Source organism: Lates calcarifer, linkage group LG8, assembly GCF_001640805.2.
Source record: "Lates calcarifer isolate ASB-BC8 linkage group LG8, TLL_Latcal_v3, whole genome shotgun sequence".
Classification (NCBI taxonomy): domain Eukaryota; kingdom Metazoa; phylum Chordata; class Actinopteri; family Centropomidae; genus Lates; species Lates calcarifer.
In genome coordinates, this window is record NC_066840.1 from 6640347 (window position 1) to 6656388 (window position 16042).

Sequence of the window (16042 nt, forward strand, 5' to 3'; positions counted from 1 at the left end):
CTGGCAGCAGGAGGCGGCTCCCATCTCTCATTTGCTTTTCTCCCTCAGTCTGTCCATTTTTCTTCCTCTCATTGTCACTCTGACTTCCTTCACACCCTGTAATACCTTAAAATAGCTCATTTACGTTGACAGTCTTCTCTCCGGAAGGTATATCCTCTCCGTGCTTTCAGCATAGCCTGCTATCTTGGCATTCGCAGGTCTGGCCTGGGCTATTTTCTGCTGTGCTGATGGGTGGGCCTTACTTATCTCAGTATTTACCAAACAGATTGAAGTCGCTGCCTGTCCCCCGCGCGAGGGCCAGCTCGCCGCTAGGGGCTGAGGGAAAGACAGAAAGGATGGCCCGCACCCAAAATGCCTAACCTGTCACAGACCTGCTCCCTCCGGGCAGGCACGTGTGTGTGCGTTTGCGTGTGTGTGACGGAGATAGAGGGAGAGTGAGAAAGGGAGAGTGGTATCACATAAAAATACATGTGTGTGTACACACACACACACACACAGACACACATATGCAGCCCTCTAGTGCTCCAAAAGCCTGGTGACTCACCCTACTTAAAACAAGCCCTGAAATAGACATTTTGCGCCTCGCCACACTGACTCAGTAACAGAACTATCTTTCCTTCATGGTCTGCACACGCTCTTGCTAGTAAATGGACACTCTCTCAGCTACTGCTTTCCACCAGCACACATTATATTTCCCCTTACAATTTTCTAGGACCAATTTTAGCAGTGGTCCCCATGTTCTGCTAGGATAAAAGGTAATGAGAGCTTGTTTGACTTTTTGTGCAGTGTCCCATTACTCTGCCCTACAGCAGGTTGCCATGTTTCACTGAATATGAGTCATTTCTCATACCTACAGTATGTCTGTCTGACAAACATGCAGCCATGTGGCACGGACCTCCTGCTCCGAGCTGGCAAGAGAAGCATGTGCTCGTCTAATTCGATATGAGCATGACACAGAACATTAGTGTAACTCAGCAGTTTCAGTTCAGATAGCAGAGTAGAGGAGCGGCGTATTGAGTGTGTTTGTGTCTGAGCGGCTTGTTAGCGTTTGCTCCACATGTGCAACGACACTGGAGGCAGGGCCGAGAGACCTGAAGTGATCTCGAAGACCCCAGCAACACCTGTCCACCCTGGCACTCCCGTGTCTCCTCGCCACAGTTACAGCTGCCATGGCGGCAGGACTGAGGTTGCCCGGGCAACGGTCTGTTTCTCTGGCAGGGATTACAGCAGCACAGAGCTGCTAAAGGACTTTTGAAAGATGGAGTGGGAATTGAGAGTGTTTGGACATTTCGTCATAATTAGGTTTCCCCTCAAGGAATTGGCAAATTTGCAAAACTGACTTGGCTTTGCAAAATCCTTAGATAATATCTGAAATAATGGAGGATTTGCAGCACACTCCCGCTGCGCCACATTCTTATTTACACTCGAAACAAACTATCACAATTTCCAAAAGTCAACAAAATCCTTCGGCATATGCATACAGATGTAGAAAACCTCAGTGGAGCTGTCTCCGGAGCTGAAATTTTCACCCGTTCTATACTTTTTCCATGAATGAACAACGAGCTGATTTGCATTTGGTGTGGCCAAAGAGTTTTGGGCAGCATAAAAAGAGAAGGGAAAAAAAAAACCCAAAAATCCTAAAGGGACTGATACTAGCACAACAGGAGGAGCTGTCAGAAACAACTCACGCAGCTACTGTCTTCCCTGTTCTCTGTTTCCTGTGCCCTGCAGCTGTTCCTCTGCTTAGCATGAGCCAAATATCAAATGACAGACGTGTCTGTGCCGGCTGCACAAAGAGGGCGTGTTTGTGACAGTTGCTCCTGCATCTGAAGTTGTGGATGATGGGAGGGCTGCTAGGGGGGTGGTGGTAGGCAAACCTGCATCCTTCATACTAGCAATGAATGTTTAAAACCCAGTACAAAATCACAGCCTCTGAAACATTACTGACTTGCTCTTAGATTTTATCACTTCATCAGTTATGAATCTGTACAATTTGATGCACTGTTTGATGTTCAGAATTAAAAGAAACAAAATCCACTGAATGGAGACTGGTTGATTTTTCTTTACTTGTGGACAAGGGAAGATATCCTGCAATCAAAGTGAGACTATTTGACTGGTCAATATTTAATTAAATGTCAATATTTGCCAGATATATTGCAAAATGGATGTATACGTGAAAGGCGTCAAGGTGCCCTTATGCTTGGTACCTGCCTCCCAGCTGCTCCACTAGAGCTGGTAACTAGCCTGTGTACAGGGCTGAGGTATTACAGAGCAGCCCCCTTGTGTGCATGTGTGATTCTTTTGTCAATAGCTCCACATTGCCTGATATGTCAAAAAAAAAAAAAAAAAAAATCAATACAGTTGAATTGAATTGTACCGAGAGGAGTCGCAAAACCATTTTTGAAATGTATTTTTTTTTTGGAGGGTGGGGGGGCACAACCAGGTTTGCAAGAATCAATATAGGCAAGGTCTTTTGTGTGTGTTGCCTCAGTAAACACATGTGTTCCAGCCTCATGGGTTTACTGTGACCACATGCAAACAACAAATTCTGATAAGGACATCATATACAATATATGCCTCCACACACAGAAGGAACAGAGGGTTTCTACTATTTTTCTCCCCTGGGACTTGCATGCTATTATCCTGTGCAACATTAAGGTCAACAGTACAGAGGGAATTTCACAGCATCAGGAAGCTGGGTTCAGCTGGAGGGGGCATACTGATTGGAGGGTTCTTGTTCAGCCATCCATAAAGGTCTTTTTTTTTAATAGAGACCCACTACTGTAGACTGATATGTCAAGTGAATCCACAAAATAGGACATCCGATTAAGTTGCACATCGTATCCACTCATCAACTATGTACAATTCTCCATTCAATGTATTTCTTTTTACGGTCAAACTCTCCAAAAAAAAATCTGTTTCCTGACAGTATGAAATCATATTTCTTTCTCCTTTGGGCATCCGTGAGCAAAGACTATGCAATGGAAGAGTGAGCAGCTAAATCCAGCCTAGCTTTTCCTCCACCTCAGCATAACCCTGCCAGATTGAGTCCCAGAGTCACACACCACCTTCATACACTGAGCCTCAATCCTACAACTGCACCTGGGTTTATGATATCCACCCAATGTCACCTTTACAACAAAAGACCACAGCTTTCAGACTGATGCCTGATGAGGTCAAGTCTGTTTTCATTTTCAGTCAAGACCAAATGAAAAACATTTCAGCATTTTCTTTTTTTTATTATTCATTTAATCATTTAGTCAATGAAATGTCAGAATTTATTGAAAATGCTCATCACAATCTCCCGCAGCCTAAGACAACAACTTCAGAGGTCTTATTTTTTCAGAGTCATTTAAATCATCATGACACAAAAGAGAAGTAAACAGCACATCTTCACATTTGAGAGGCTAGAACCTGAGAAGGTTGAGCATTTGTAGCCATATCAGTGGTATGGGCATTGCCTTCCCATCAACCTCACCTGTGCTTTGTATTTAGTGCTAATTACCAAATGTTAGCATGTTAACCTGCTATAGTAAGATGATGAACATGGACATGAACACCTGCTTGGCATCAATGTGTTGGCAATCTCTTAGCATTTAGCTCAAAGTATTGCTGTACTTTGAGCTAAAGTATTGCAAAGCATTTTATCATATTTCGTCATAAATCCTATAGCACAAGAGGGTGTCAGCATAAAACCCTTCCATGTGCTGCTGAACAAATCTGTCCAGGTGATTTTATAAACTATTGCAGCTAAATTGCCAGTCATGAACCAGAACATCCCTGGATCATGTCTGGCCAGGAACTTTGTTGTATGAAAGCAGGTACGCCAGACTGGGGATGCTACTGTATCTTTTCCATATTTAGTTTAAGGTATCCTTCCAAAAAATGAGGGATGATAGGAGCAGGGAGGTTGCTGTCACATCAGGCAGTAATATACAACACCTCCACAAGGGTGAAGGGTCACTCAATCAACCACAGAGCACTTTGAGGGGAGATAAACACATCTGACACCAGACACTGGAAGACGCACACAATCATCCTCCACTCAGCCACCCATGGCTAATAACTGTCAGATGATGTGTGTAATAAAAACAGAGAGCATGTTGTGGTCCCTCTGGTCCCATCCATCTTCCCAGAGAGCTTATCAGCTATGTTAATGAGAGGGCTAGCAAAAGAAGTCGATACCCGTCGTGCACATAACACACGCACACACACACACACACACACACACACACACACACATGTACACATGTATTCAGGACCTGTTCAGATTGAACACACTTGATGCACCCATCATGCACCCACCCCCCCCAACACAAAAAAAAGAAAAAAAAGTCTCGCTGGTTTTGACAAGAGCGAGTCTCACACACAGCTTGTGCTTGTGAAGAATCCCTCAGGTGATGGGTGGGGGAGGCCTACTCCGTGAGCCCTCCAACACAGCATGACTCACACAGTGCAATCAATCTCCTTCTGTGCAGAGGACAGGGGCCCTGGGGACCGAAACGCAGCACCACCGTTGATCTGCATGAGTGTCTCCAGAAGTGACTGAGGAAGAGGTTTTTACTGTCTCCCTCAAACAACTTAAAATCTGTTCTGGATGATTCAGGCAAAACGTTCAATAACATCGTGTCAGTGTGCTGCTGAGAGGTTATTTTGTCCTTGTGTATTCTATAGGAAATATGTAACAGGTCTTTAGAAGGGGGCTGGGCTTTGCATCACTGCCTTCCCATCTCTCTAGAGTACCCATATGCCCCATGGAGTGCTGTGCTCCAGAGAGGTGCGCTCGCTGTTCCCCGGTATAAACAGTTTCAGCTCCTCAAGCTCAAGAGAGATTTAGTGAGCAATAAAACTGTGTTTATGTCACCACTGCTACCGGTGTGTGTGTGGCAAAAAAGAGAGACAATAATAGAGAGAGGGGAGGAAAAGACAGAAGGAAAAAAGTAATAGGTGAGGTAAAGATGGAAAAGAGATAAAGAACAGAGAATGGAAGGAGACAGGGAGACACTAAACTCTTAAGCTTCCACCACTGGGAACAGCAGTGATCAGAGCAGATGACCAGCCAAACAGTTCTTAGATTAATGTCGGAGAGCGTTGGATACTCATGAGAGATTACATTAGCTGAAACGGGGGTAATGGAAGGTTAATAAGGATGAGCCGAAGAGCAAGTGTGTCTTGAAAATGTAGGAGAGGGCAGACAGACGGCGAAGCTGGTTGCTGGAGAGGAGAAGAAACAGAAGCATTAGTGTCTTTGAGAGGAGATGAATAGGGAGACCGCTGTGAACAAAAAGAACAGATGCCAGCATAGCAGTGGGAAACACAGGGACCACACAGTGAAATCTAGATTTCTCCTATTTCCTCTAAGTAATAAAACAATGGCACCGCGTCGCCTCATTAAATGGGTAATCGAGGGTGTGAGAGCACTCCCCTCGGCTCTGAACATCTCTCTCTCTCTCTCCTCCTGTGCCTCACTCTCTAACCCTCTCATGCTAGGCCACTGTTGCTCCTCCTCGCTGTTCCCCGCCACGTTTCCAATCTGGTTTGCTGTGGAGCCCAGCCGCCTGCTGAATAAATGCTTACCTGGGCAGCGGGTCAGAAACCCGGCCCAGACCAACTCCTGTCGGGGGGTATGGAAACTCCAATTATCTCCTTAACAATCACCCCTTCGCAATTATCTCCCCATCTGCGTATCAGTGTCGACAGGTGCAGAGGGATGGTCTCGCTCACACGCTTTCATTTCTCTGACAGAGGAAGTGATGGAGGTGGATATGTGGAGCAAGAAGAGCCAAAGACACAAACTGCATGCTAATTCATTAGAACCTGCTGCAGAAATTAACAATTGTCTTCAACAAATTCCAGCCGAGCCACTGGGAAATAAAGTGTTCATAATGGATCTGAGCAGAATTTATGAATGTAGCTGTAAATGCTACATTAATGTTCCATGTTTACCATGTTTCGTTACACCAACAGTCCAATACTCAAAGATACTTGATTCAAAAGGATATGAAACTGAGAAAAAGAGAATATTCTCTTATTTTGGAAGCTGGAACTGGTAAAAATGCATTCTGTCAACAACTTCAGCACTGCAACTGACATCTATTCAAGAGCAGTAATGCAGTACTATACGCTATTAGATGACACCTGGATGACCTGACAGAAATATCTGAATTGGTTAATACAGTGAATTTAAATACATGACCAATCAAGGTGCTCCATCACACTAATGTAAAAATGAACAGTTTGCTAAACCCCTCTCCTAAACAACTATTGTCATACTTTCATAGTTTAACTGGTAACTTGGCATGATGGGGATGTCAAGCTTCCAGAGGATTTCATGGGGTTCAAGTACATGAGGCTGAAGTAAGAGCAATACTGCGTATATAAAGAGTTTGGACAGTGGTTTCTGAAACCAACAATACAAGAACAAAAGTCTAAGGAATGCATTAAATTGTGCATTTGTCTGCTGTAGTATGAGCTGCAAATGTTAGCATGTGCACCAATGTAGTGTTTTTTCCAAAGTCAAACAGCATCTCATTAAGTTAGAGAAAGCCCACTTCAGGATTTAAAACTCTTCTCCTTTAAAAATGAGTCTAAGAGTTGCATGCTGCATTCACGACGTGGATTTTAAAGTGTAATTATGAGCAGCTGCATGGGAAAAACCATTCACATCAGCTTCTGATTTGTAATTCCATGTCCAAGATATGTGGAATTTATTATAGTGATGATATCTCCCTCTTTGTTAAGAGAACATGTCAACAAACTGTTGGCAGAATGGCTGCAAATGTGCCATCACTGGCGGTTATATCAAAATAAAATCCAATATTAACACTAATACGATGAACTCAGCTCACTTTACAGGAGCTATAGACAGTTCATTTGCTTGTTTCTCTCCATAACAAACTGCTACAAATACAAAGCTAATTTAGGCTGTCAATCTAATGTGACCACAAGGTTAGCATTAGAGCTAACCAGAATAACACGTGAACTCATAATTATGTGTTTATCTTTTGTTGTTGTTTTCTTTGTTTTCCTCAGCTTGTTTGCTTCATCCAGCTTTTCAGCAACTGTTGCAGGTCCGGTGTTGTGGCAAGGCAGTCATTTAGTACTGCAGGCATCTGCACGGCTGTGCGGATGACAGTAGCAGTCTTGCGCTGTCGCTGTAAGAGCAGTTGCGCTATGTCACAATGTTTAATATGCTTGTAGACTTTGTTCCTCATTAAAGTACACAGAAGCTCCCTGAGATGTGCTGTATGACAAAAGAGGGACTCCGCTTCTGTCTTTACTCCTGCGAAAAACATGACAGCTGCCATCATCCGGCGCTCGTCCCTCCACCCCGCAGCACAAATCCTGGTCCTCATCCCCGAACACATTGTTTTCTAATTGCCAGCCCCACACGTCTCAGCTCAGACCTCCACGTCCCGGCTGCCATTACCTCCAGAGACGACAGATTTGTTTTAAATACTTGGTGAGCTTGTATGAATACAGAGGAGGATTCAGAGCAGGCTTGGAAAGACAATGAGAAGAACAAATGGAAACAGAGTGGACACAGCCATTAGTGCATGTGTTTTTTCACGTGGTGAATTGTATGTGTGATAAAGACTGGTTTCTTGTCTTTGCAGCTCAATTCTCAAATGTTAAGATTCAGGATGGCTACTGGGGTTACTTTCATGTGGCGGGCAGCTCTTAGAAAATGGCCATATCAGAAGGTGAGAAGATTAAATGACAGGTTGCTTATTTTCTCCTTCCCAACCATGTCTCTCTTCCTTCACCCCTGCTCCATGCGCACATTCCCTCTGTCTTTCTTTTTCAAAGGAAGACAAGCAAACGCAACACACAAACAATCTCTATCCCCCCCTTCTGCTCCACACTCTATCATTCTGCTGCTGGGGGAGCAGTTTTGGCTGATCTGCATTGATTGCTATGGGCCATTGTCCATCCCTGGTGCTCTGGAGCAAGAAAAAAAAAAAAAATCAGAGCCTCCTCATTCATCAAACCAGCACCTGCCAGACTGTGGCCCAAGAGAACTACCGTCAGTTTCTTTTCTCTCTCTTTTTTTTCCTCCCCCTTCTCTTTGTTTTCTCCTCGACAAATAACTGTCATGTACCAAACAGTCAGGGGGGAGCGGTGATCTGCTATTCGTCCGTCTTTTTCAATAACACACTGAACGTGCGGTAATCCCTCTGAACGTGAATCCACTGTGGAAGTCAGTCACAGCAGCTGTACCTCAATGACTGACACAGTGGCTACACAATAAAATACAACACCCCAGAGCATCAGTGACACCAGCCACCAGGTCTGATATTTTAGCTTAACCTCCACCTCCCCCACACCCTCCTCCTCTTAACACTTACACCCCAGCTGAGATGCTCCTTTCTGGGGTGTTGTTTGCCCCCGCAGCAGGTTAAGACTGGAGCAAAAAGGGTAGCGTATAAAGAAATACATAAATATCCAGTATCCAAGAGAAAGATGTTTCTCCAGGCAGATCCTATGTAGAGCTTAGTACTTTTAAGCACAACAGTGCTTAACAGAGCCAGTTCAATTTTCTTTTTTTTCTGCGGGGGTTATTATTACATATTTATGCTTATAACTCCATGGAGCGATAGCTTTGGATGTGCTGCACTGAATAATACATTAAATGCATCTGTTCAAGCTCTGTGTCTTGTTAGATATTGTGTGTGTGCAAGTGTGTGACCACAGAATTTCATGAAGTTGTCTCACATGCTCACACACATTTCTATTTAGTAGTCAGGTCATGATACTAGACTGATGAGGGAAAAGTTGAGCCAGGCATTGCAGTAAATGGACACAGAAAACATAACATTTTTTTTATGTTAAATGATAGTTTCGGTTTATTACTTATTGGGACTTATTTTTACAGTTTTGGACATAAAATTTTGAACTCATTAAAGTTATTGCTGAGCTGTAGGAACATGGCGACACAGGGTTAGGGTGGCATTCAAACAAGACTACAGTTTAGCCGGGCTTTCTGAAACAGTGGTTCCCAGCCTGGGGGTCATTACCTCTTCAATTATTTTTAATAGTTCAAATAAAAAATAGCTATCTTTGTTGCCCTGGTTACAACCCACAGTCATATGGAAGCAGGGATTATGGGTCACAAGTAGACATTGCTTGTATTGGTGGGGTCACAAGCCAAAAGAGTTGGGAGCCACTGCTCTAAAATACTTTATTTTGAGCTGAACTGAAAGCAAACACACCTGAGAGGTCTGTCATTGTAAGAGCAGTAGGATAAAGCTGAAACAGGAAGTCAGCTTAGGTAATAACTTCATCATTTTCCCTGATTCCCCCTTTCAAATAGCTTTGGTTAACCTGATGGTGTGTTTAAAACCAGCCTGTCTGACTGCCCATATTTCTTGCCTTAGACAGACTTCTCTGTAGGGATGACACAGCATTCCCAAATCACAGCAACTAACTTGATGAGTGCAACTAAATAAAACAAGTGGAATTATCTTTTTATGTTGAGTCATACCACTCTGCCTCTCAGTCACTACAATGGAAGGCAGTGCTAGTGAAGAATTCAACAGCGCCTTTAAAATGGGACTTCAACATGGAAAGAAATCAAAGCATCCACACACTAACCTCCACAGCAAACAGCTAACTTTCTCTCATAATTCTTCATGAGGAGTCATTAATTCTAGTGGCTGCTGTCACCGTATATAACAGGAAGTTATCAGAATATCAGCATCACCTTGTTCAGTATTTCCCGATTATTTACCTGTGACATCACATCCTGCTGCGAAGAGTAGGGTTCAGTTTTCTGCTCGCGAGGGAAATCTGATCACAGCCTTCCAGTTTTAACAGGAACTTGATAAATACATCCAATACCTTCAAAGTACAATAATGAATGGGCTGTAATGTGTTCAGCTTATATACAGCAACACAGGATTTGATTTACCCTGAACGTTCGACCACCCCTGGACTTGACCTCTACCTATAACACACTCTCTCTGTGACACAGACCTACATACATCCCATCATCCGACAGTAATTCATACCTGTCCTCTACGCCTGCCTGGAGGGGAAGCATCCTCCACCCGTTCACCCCACCACCCCACTCCACCCTCCGCTCATCTGTGCCTTATTGATCGGCCAGGCAGGCCTCAGTGCGGTGCTCAGTTCATTGATCATGGCTGCCTCATAGATCCTCTTCCAGTCCTCTTTAACCGACCCTCAGAGACCCAGGGAAATACTGCAGCCTACATCACACTGACAACACAAATCGTCTTTTCCATGAACACTAATTAGACTTAATGAAAGGTTTATTATCAGGACGGCTGAACCGGACACAAAATCAAATGCGAGTTACTGACTCGTTAAGCTAAATGTGTATCTAATTCAAAATTCAGTCTGAAATGTTACATTTTGATGCCAGGTGTAGTATTCTGCATAGATTTAAAAAAAAAAAAAAACCCAAAAATAACCAAAGCTTAACCTAAATCTCATCACACACGTGTAGAATATCAAAGAGAAAAGCAGATAATATAGGCGTGAGCCGGCAGGGGATTTGACATGAAGCTAGCGATTCAGTGACGTCCTTATTATAAACCAAGTCAATAGCAGATTATGGTAATGTGGTATCTAACTGAGGGGAACAGTGACTAATATTCTCCATGTACACACAGCATCCCTGGTGTTTATTTTTAACCACTGGAAACATGTAAAATGTGCCAGTCCAGTGAGTGCTTTCACTTAAAAGGTGAAAACACAGGCACATACAGAAAAAAGGAATGATCCATAATAATCAATGCTAAAAAATATAGGTGCTCTGCTGCTTTATGACTTGTGTATGTTAAAGTAAGGAGTAGACAGAGAAATGCAAATTAGCTCCAGTCACCTGTCTCACATTATGCCGACATGTTGCCATCATCATTACGACACTGATGACTCCACAGGCGGGAAATAAAATGAGTCACTGCACTTTACTTAATGTTTCTATCTATTACGTTTTCCTTCTCTCTCCCCTTTGCTTTGTCTTTCACCTTTGCCCCAGTCCTCCCAACCCCCGACACCAACCCCCCTGCCCTTACTCTCCTGCTCTTTAGGCAGGTGCCAGGGAGTGTGTGTGCATGTGTGTGCATGCGCGTGTGTGTGTGTGTGTGCGGCAGGAGGGAAGTGGCTGGTCATAAGACCCAGCTGATGAGTATCACCCTCATCCGGAGCTCCATTCATCCCCGTGCACAAGGGCCCATTCACCCATTGCTTTTCACACTCATGGACCCAAGAGCCCCCACGGGCACGTTCCCACGCTCACGCGCACTTACAGAGGTGAACTGTCAGTCACTCAAGACGTTCCTACACAGATGACAGAATGGGCACCCAAATGCAGATACACATATGCGCACACTCCTCCATAGAGGCTTACTGAATAAAAAACCCAGGAATAGGCTTGCTTTTCTCATCTGACTCATTACAAACAAGCCCTGGAGCCCTTCTTTTTTTTCCCCTTCACAAACACATCTCTATAGCCTCCACATCCAAATACTCTTTTAGAACAAGTGACACACAGCAAGAGGAGGTGTCATTTTCATTTTTGCCGTCTCCCTCCACTGTGAATCTTTCTGACATTCTGGTACCACAGCGCACTATTCTATACCTATGGACCGCAGTGATGTGTGTGACACGATGAGGAGAAGATGTCAAATATGATGGCATTGCCAGGAAGACTGACAGGGGTGATACCCTGTAGTGGTGACAGAGTCTGGCTCTGGTAACAACCTGAATACTGGCCGTGAGACTTGGCCAAATAATCGGTTTCAAGTAGTTACCTGAATACTTTCAGATCGGGATAATCAATCTTTGTGAATGTCTCTAGTAAAAGAGCTGTTTTCATATTTTCGCCTAATATTTTCATGGAGTTTGGAGTTACTAATACCAATCAAACCAATAAAAAGCCAGGGAAAAGGCAGATAACTGAAGGTATGCCACGCTGCATGTTCATCATATTGTTCTCTAACAACCCACTGTATAAGCTGCTGCCTCTCCATTGGGTGCATGCTGTGACTAAGACATTAATGAACCCCCCCCCCCCACCCACCATCCCTCCCTGCTGCTATGTGCTCATGTCTGGTCCACTAGCGACATCCCCAGAAAACTTTCAGCAGCAGCCTGACCCTCATATTCACATCACATTCCCTTCTGAGCAGAGGACCATCTCATTAATGAGGGCATCTTGGGTGTGTTTACATTTCATTACACAGCTCTGCCTGACTCCCCGGCCTAAATAGCTAAGGTGGGAGTGGGGGGTGGGAGGGGACGAGTGGGAGGTGTGTGTGTGTGTGAGGAAGGGGGATGTCTGCTAGAGACTATCCAGGTTTCTAAATATTTTCCACAGCTCTTATTATCTTCTTATAGACATCTCTGTGAAATAATACACGCTGTAAAGCCGAGTCTGGACTGGATGAACTTCATAAAGTCTGGCTTTATGGACAGGTGGGAAGACGAGGCTAAATAATACATAAGTGCAGGAATATCTGCGCTATACTCTGACAGATGAGAGTAAATTTCCTTTTAGTGATGGCGTTCAACATTTAGAGGCAGCCAACGCTGAATGTCTATAAATCTGCATGGGTACTGTTGCACATAATGCTTTATTTCCAATCTAATTCTAAGCTCATAACTGAATCTCATAAGAACTGCTACAACCACATTACATTAAAGCTCAGAGTCAGAATGTCATTATGCTTCTATTTTGTGTCTTTATAAAACTGCATTATGTTTTTTTTTCCCACTTCACTGTTTATTCTGCGATTGAAATCAGCGACTGCACAGCCAGCAGAGATGGAATAAAGACCAGGTTTTGAATTCCAGGCAGGTATCAAAAGTGGAAATGCAAAAATCGACGTCTGAAAGAAGCAATCAAATGTCTGTCACCGAGGAAATGCCACACACCTGGCAGGGAGACAGGAAGGAACAGTTGTCAGAGGGTATCTCCTGGAAGTCTGCGACTTCACTGTAGTGAGCGTGACTGAGCCACAGGGCAAACTCAGAGGAGTCGAGGATGGAATGGAGGGGAAAAACGCGGCTGGAGAGCCTTGAGGGCGACAAAATCTTGTCAGAATACAAAGGAGGGATAAGTGCAGGGTTAACAAAGAAGAAACAATTTAGACTGGCATTTCCTTTGTGAAGCCCAGACGAGGAGTTATTGTTTGGCTGGCATAATGGTACACATTATCACCCACAGGAGAATGGCGTCCCCACTGCTCTGACCAGGGACTCAGAATAATGATTTTTAAACTTCCTCACTGACCATAAATCCTGCATCCCACTGGCTACCGCTATCATCTTAATTCAAAATGCTGTCACAATTATTCCACTGAGAAATTTATTACAGATACTCATAAATCTGTCTAAGACAGAGCAGGTAATCTTCAAGTCCTAAAAGTTGACATATATATTGTGCGTGCGTGCATGTGCGCGCGTTTTTGAAAAGATGTCAGGGTGGGAGGGTTTAATGGTGTGTGTTCTGCCAGAAAAAGATAATCGGATTGTGATCCGTGGCTAATTAGAAATGCATTTAGAGTCGTCCCCCCTCTTTGTTCACATCGCCCGAGAGCCCTGATCTGCGCTCTGCCTCTTTTTGTTTGTTTGTTTTCTACCTCGGTTTAAAGAAGGAAACGCGCACTGGGATCGGTGGCAGTCGTTTGACAATTCATTTAAAATCTGATGTTAAATGACTGTAAGGTCTTTGCTGTTGCTGCAGAGGTTGGATTGAAATCCCCGTGGCTCGCCCGGAGCGCAAAAATCACGCTGCAATAACGCGGAGGAAGGCAGAGGAAATAAGTCCTCCTTGATCCCACGCAACAGTTAATAAGATAACCCTCTAACACATGCCAGTCTTTGCTGTAGGCCTATGATATGTGCGATTATAGCCTGCGCAGGTTTTATCCTACTCATGGAGTTGCAGGCGCTCTTGAACAAGTCGAGCAACAGACTGAGAGGAAGGGAAACAGGCGGAACATAGCGAAATAGCAGCGGTTATGATATGTTTCCACTGAGATAATACTTACAGGCATATGTCATGGAGAAGCTATTCCCCATCTTGACCATATCCACCTGCGGCACCAGTTTGGGGATGTCCTGGTGGTGCGAGAGGGCGAACCGAAAAACCTCATATTCGTGCGATTCGGTTGGGAACAATCCTCCTGTTGAACAACAAAAAGGATCAGGAGTTAATATTGGGCACACTGGACCCGAGGGGAAATCAGGGAAAACACACACACACACACATAAAAAAGGAGACACGGGATAAAGTTGAAATAGAGGTTTTAATGCCGAGACAAAGACATCTGATGCGTTGTGCGTCATTCTCACCTATATTGATGTTACTTGGGAAACTTGAGCTTGAACCCAAGCACATCCCCAGTAAACTGGTGTAGAGGATGGTGAAGCTTCGCTGCATATTTCCTTTTGCATTGGCGAAGGGAAAAAGAGCCGAAATCCACGCATAGGTTTGTCCGTGTGTTTAAGTTAAATCCCTCGCTTTCTCCTCCCTATCGCACTCCCCGTCAGAGCAGCAGCATTTCACACCGACATCGATTCAGCACCGAGACAATGAACGCAAATGGCGAGAGGAGGCACCTTTCTCTCTCCTCTTTTCCCTCTCTTCTGCTGATGCTCTCTTGTCCTTGGCTGCTGTTGTATGAGACGGAGAATGACTTCAGCATTAGCCGCGCTGCAAAAAATACCCGTGCCCCACGTCTTGACAAGCTGTTGAGTCTGAATGTCAATTTTAAAAATCTGTTTTTTTCCCCTCCCCTTGCACAATGCGGCGAGATGAATCCACTTATTTGCTGCCAGCAGGAAAAAATTTCGCCTGTTTAAAGAAATGTCGAGAAACAAGTGTCACCGCAACGAAGCAGTAACAAAGAACATGACATGCGGACAAATGACAAAACATTCCTGTGACAGAAAAAAGGAGAAAAGCTGTTGTGCACAAGAAACAAATGGTGTTATCTCACCTTACTGAATGATTTCTTCACGTCTGAGAGAGAAGGACATTTTCACACTCAGTACTACTTGACTAAGTGACTCGCCGGATGGATATTTTTTGCAGTGTACACCCTCAGAGCGCACCCACAGGTCCCTCAGGAGTCGCACGGGATTTCATGGATATCCATTCACTTTCCGGCAGTGGTGCAAAAAGCATCCATATTACTATCAGCAACATATTTATAATGTTCAACGTCACTTTTTGTGGGGGGGTTGTATACGTATCACAATTCAAGACAAAAAAAATGTGTCACACTTGTTCGCCTATAGCCATACAACATTTAGAATATCTTGTGAAAGTAAAACAGCCCAGTTTACTTTCATTTTATATATTCAATCAATACAAATCAATCTATCTATCTATCTATCTATCTATACACACATACATACATACTACAATAAAAAAGACATACAGTGTCCACATCATTTTACTCTGCTTCAGTTCCAACATTAGGTTTTCTTTGTCATTTTTTTCAGAAGGAAGATTTACTATTTGTATTATTTACATCCAAATGGACTCAATGATATGATGTGTGTTTTGAAAGCACCGGAACAAGGCAAATAACATGTATAGTTTCACACAGTGAAATTTATAGGAACATATCGTTTAAAACCACATCTCTCTATGTAGGCTACTTATTATGAACCAACATGCTGTGGTACATTATTAAGAAAAAACTGACAAAACAGATGATGATGATGCAGTAAGACCACATATAATTTTCCTGTTTAAAAAAAAAACAACCTGCATTTGGTTCCAGTGGTGAGGAGAATGATTGGAGGTCTTGCCTGCCTTTGCCTGTAATACAGGATTATGAAATAAATACAATAAATGGGTGGCTGGCTGGATGGATGGAAGCATCTCCACCAGGGATTACTGTACTTTGCCACCTGAGAAATCTGTTCTCAATCACCAGGAGCTGAAAGTACAAGGCCATTTGAATTGCAAGTAAAAAAATTCAGTTTGAGAAAGTTTAGAAGGGAGACAGCCACATTCTGGAAAACAGGCTTCATAATGCCAAGATTCATTCCTTAAACT

The 16042-nt window shown here is 43.7% G+C and overlaps 1 protein-coding gene across 1 annotated transcript in view; it reads right to left on the reverse strand.

Annotated features, from left to right (window-relative positions):
• gria1a (glutamate receptor, ionotropic, AMPA 1a) overlaps positions 1–15095 on the reverse strand; it is a 65700-nt gene extending 50605 nt beyond the window's left edge. The window contains 3 exon segments of the mRNA XM_018675486.2: positions 14022–14156; positions 14326–14827; positions 14973–15095. Coding sequence (XP_018531002.1) covers positions 14022–14156; positions 14326–14413 — 223 coding nt within the window. The 5' untranslated portion in view covers positions 14414–14827; positions 14973–15095.
• Positions 15096–16042: the final 947 nt, after the last annotated feature.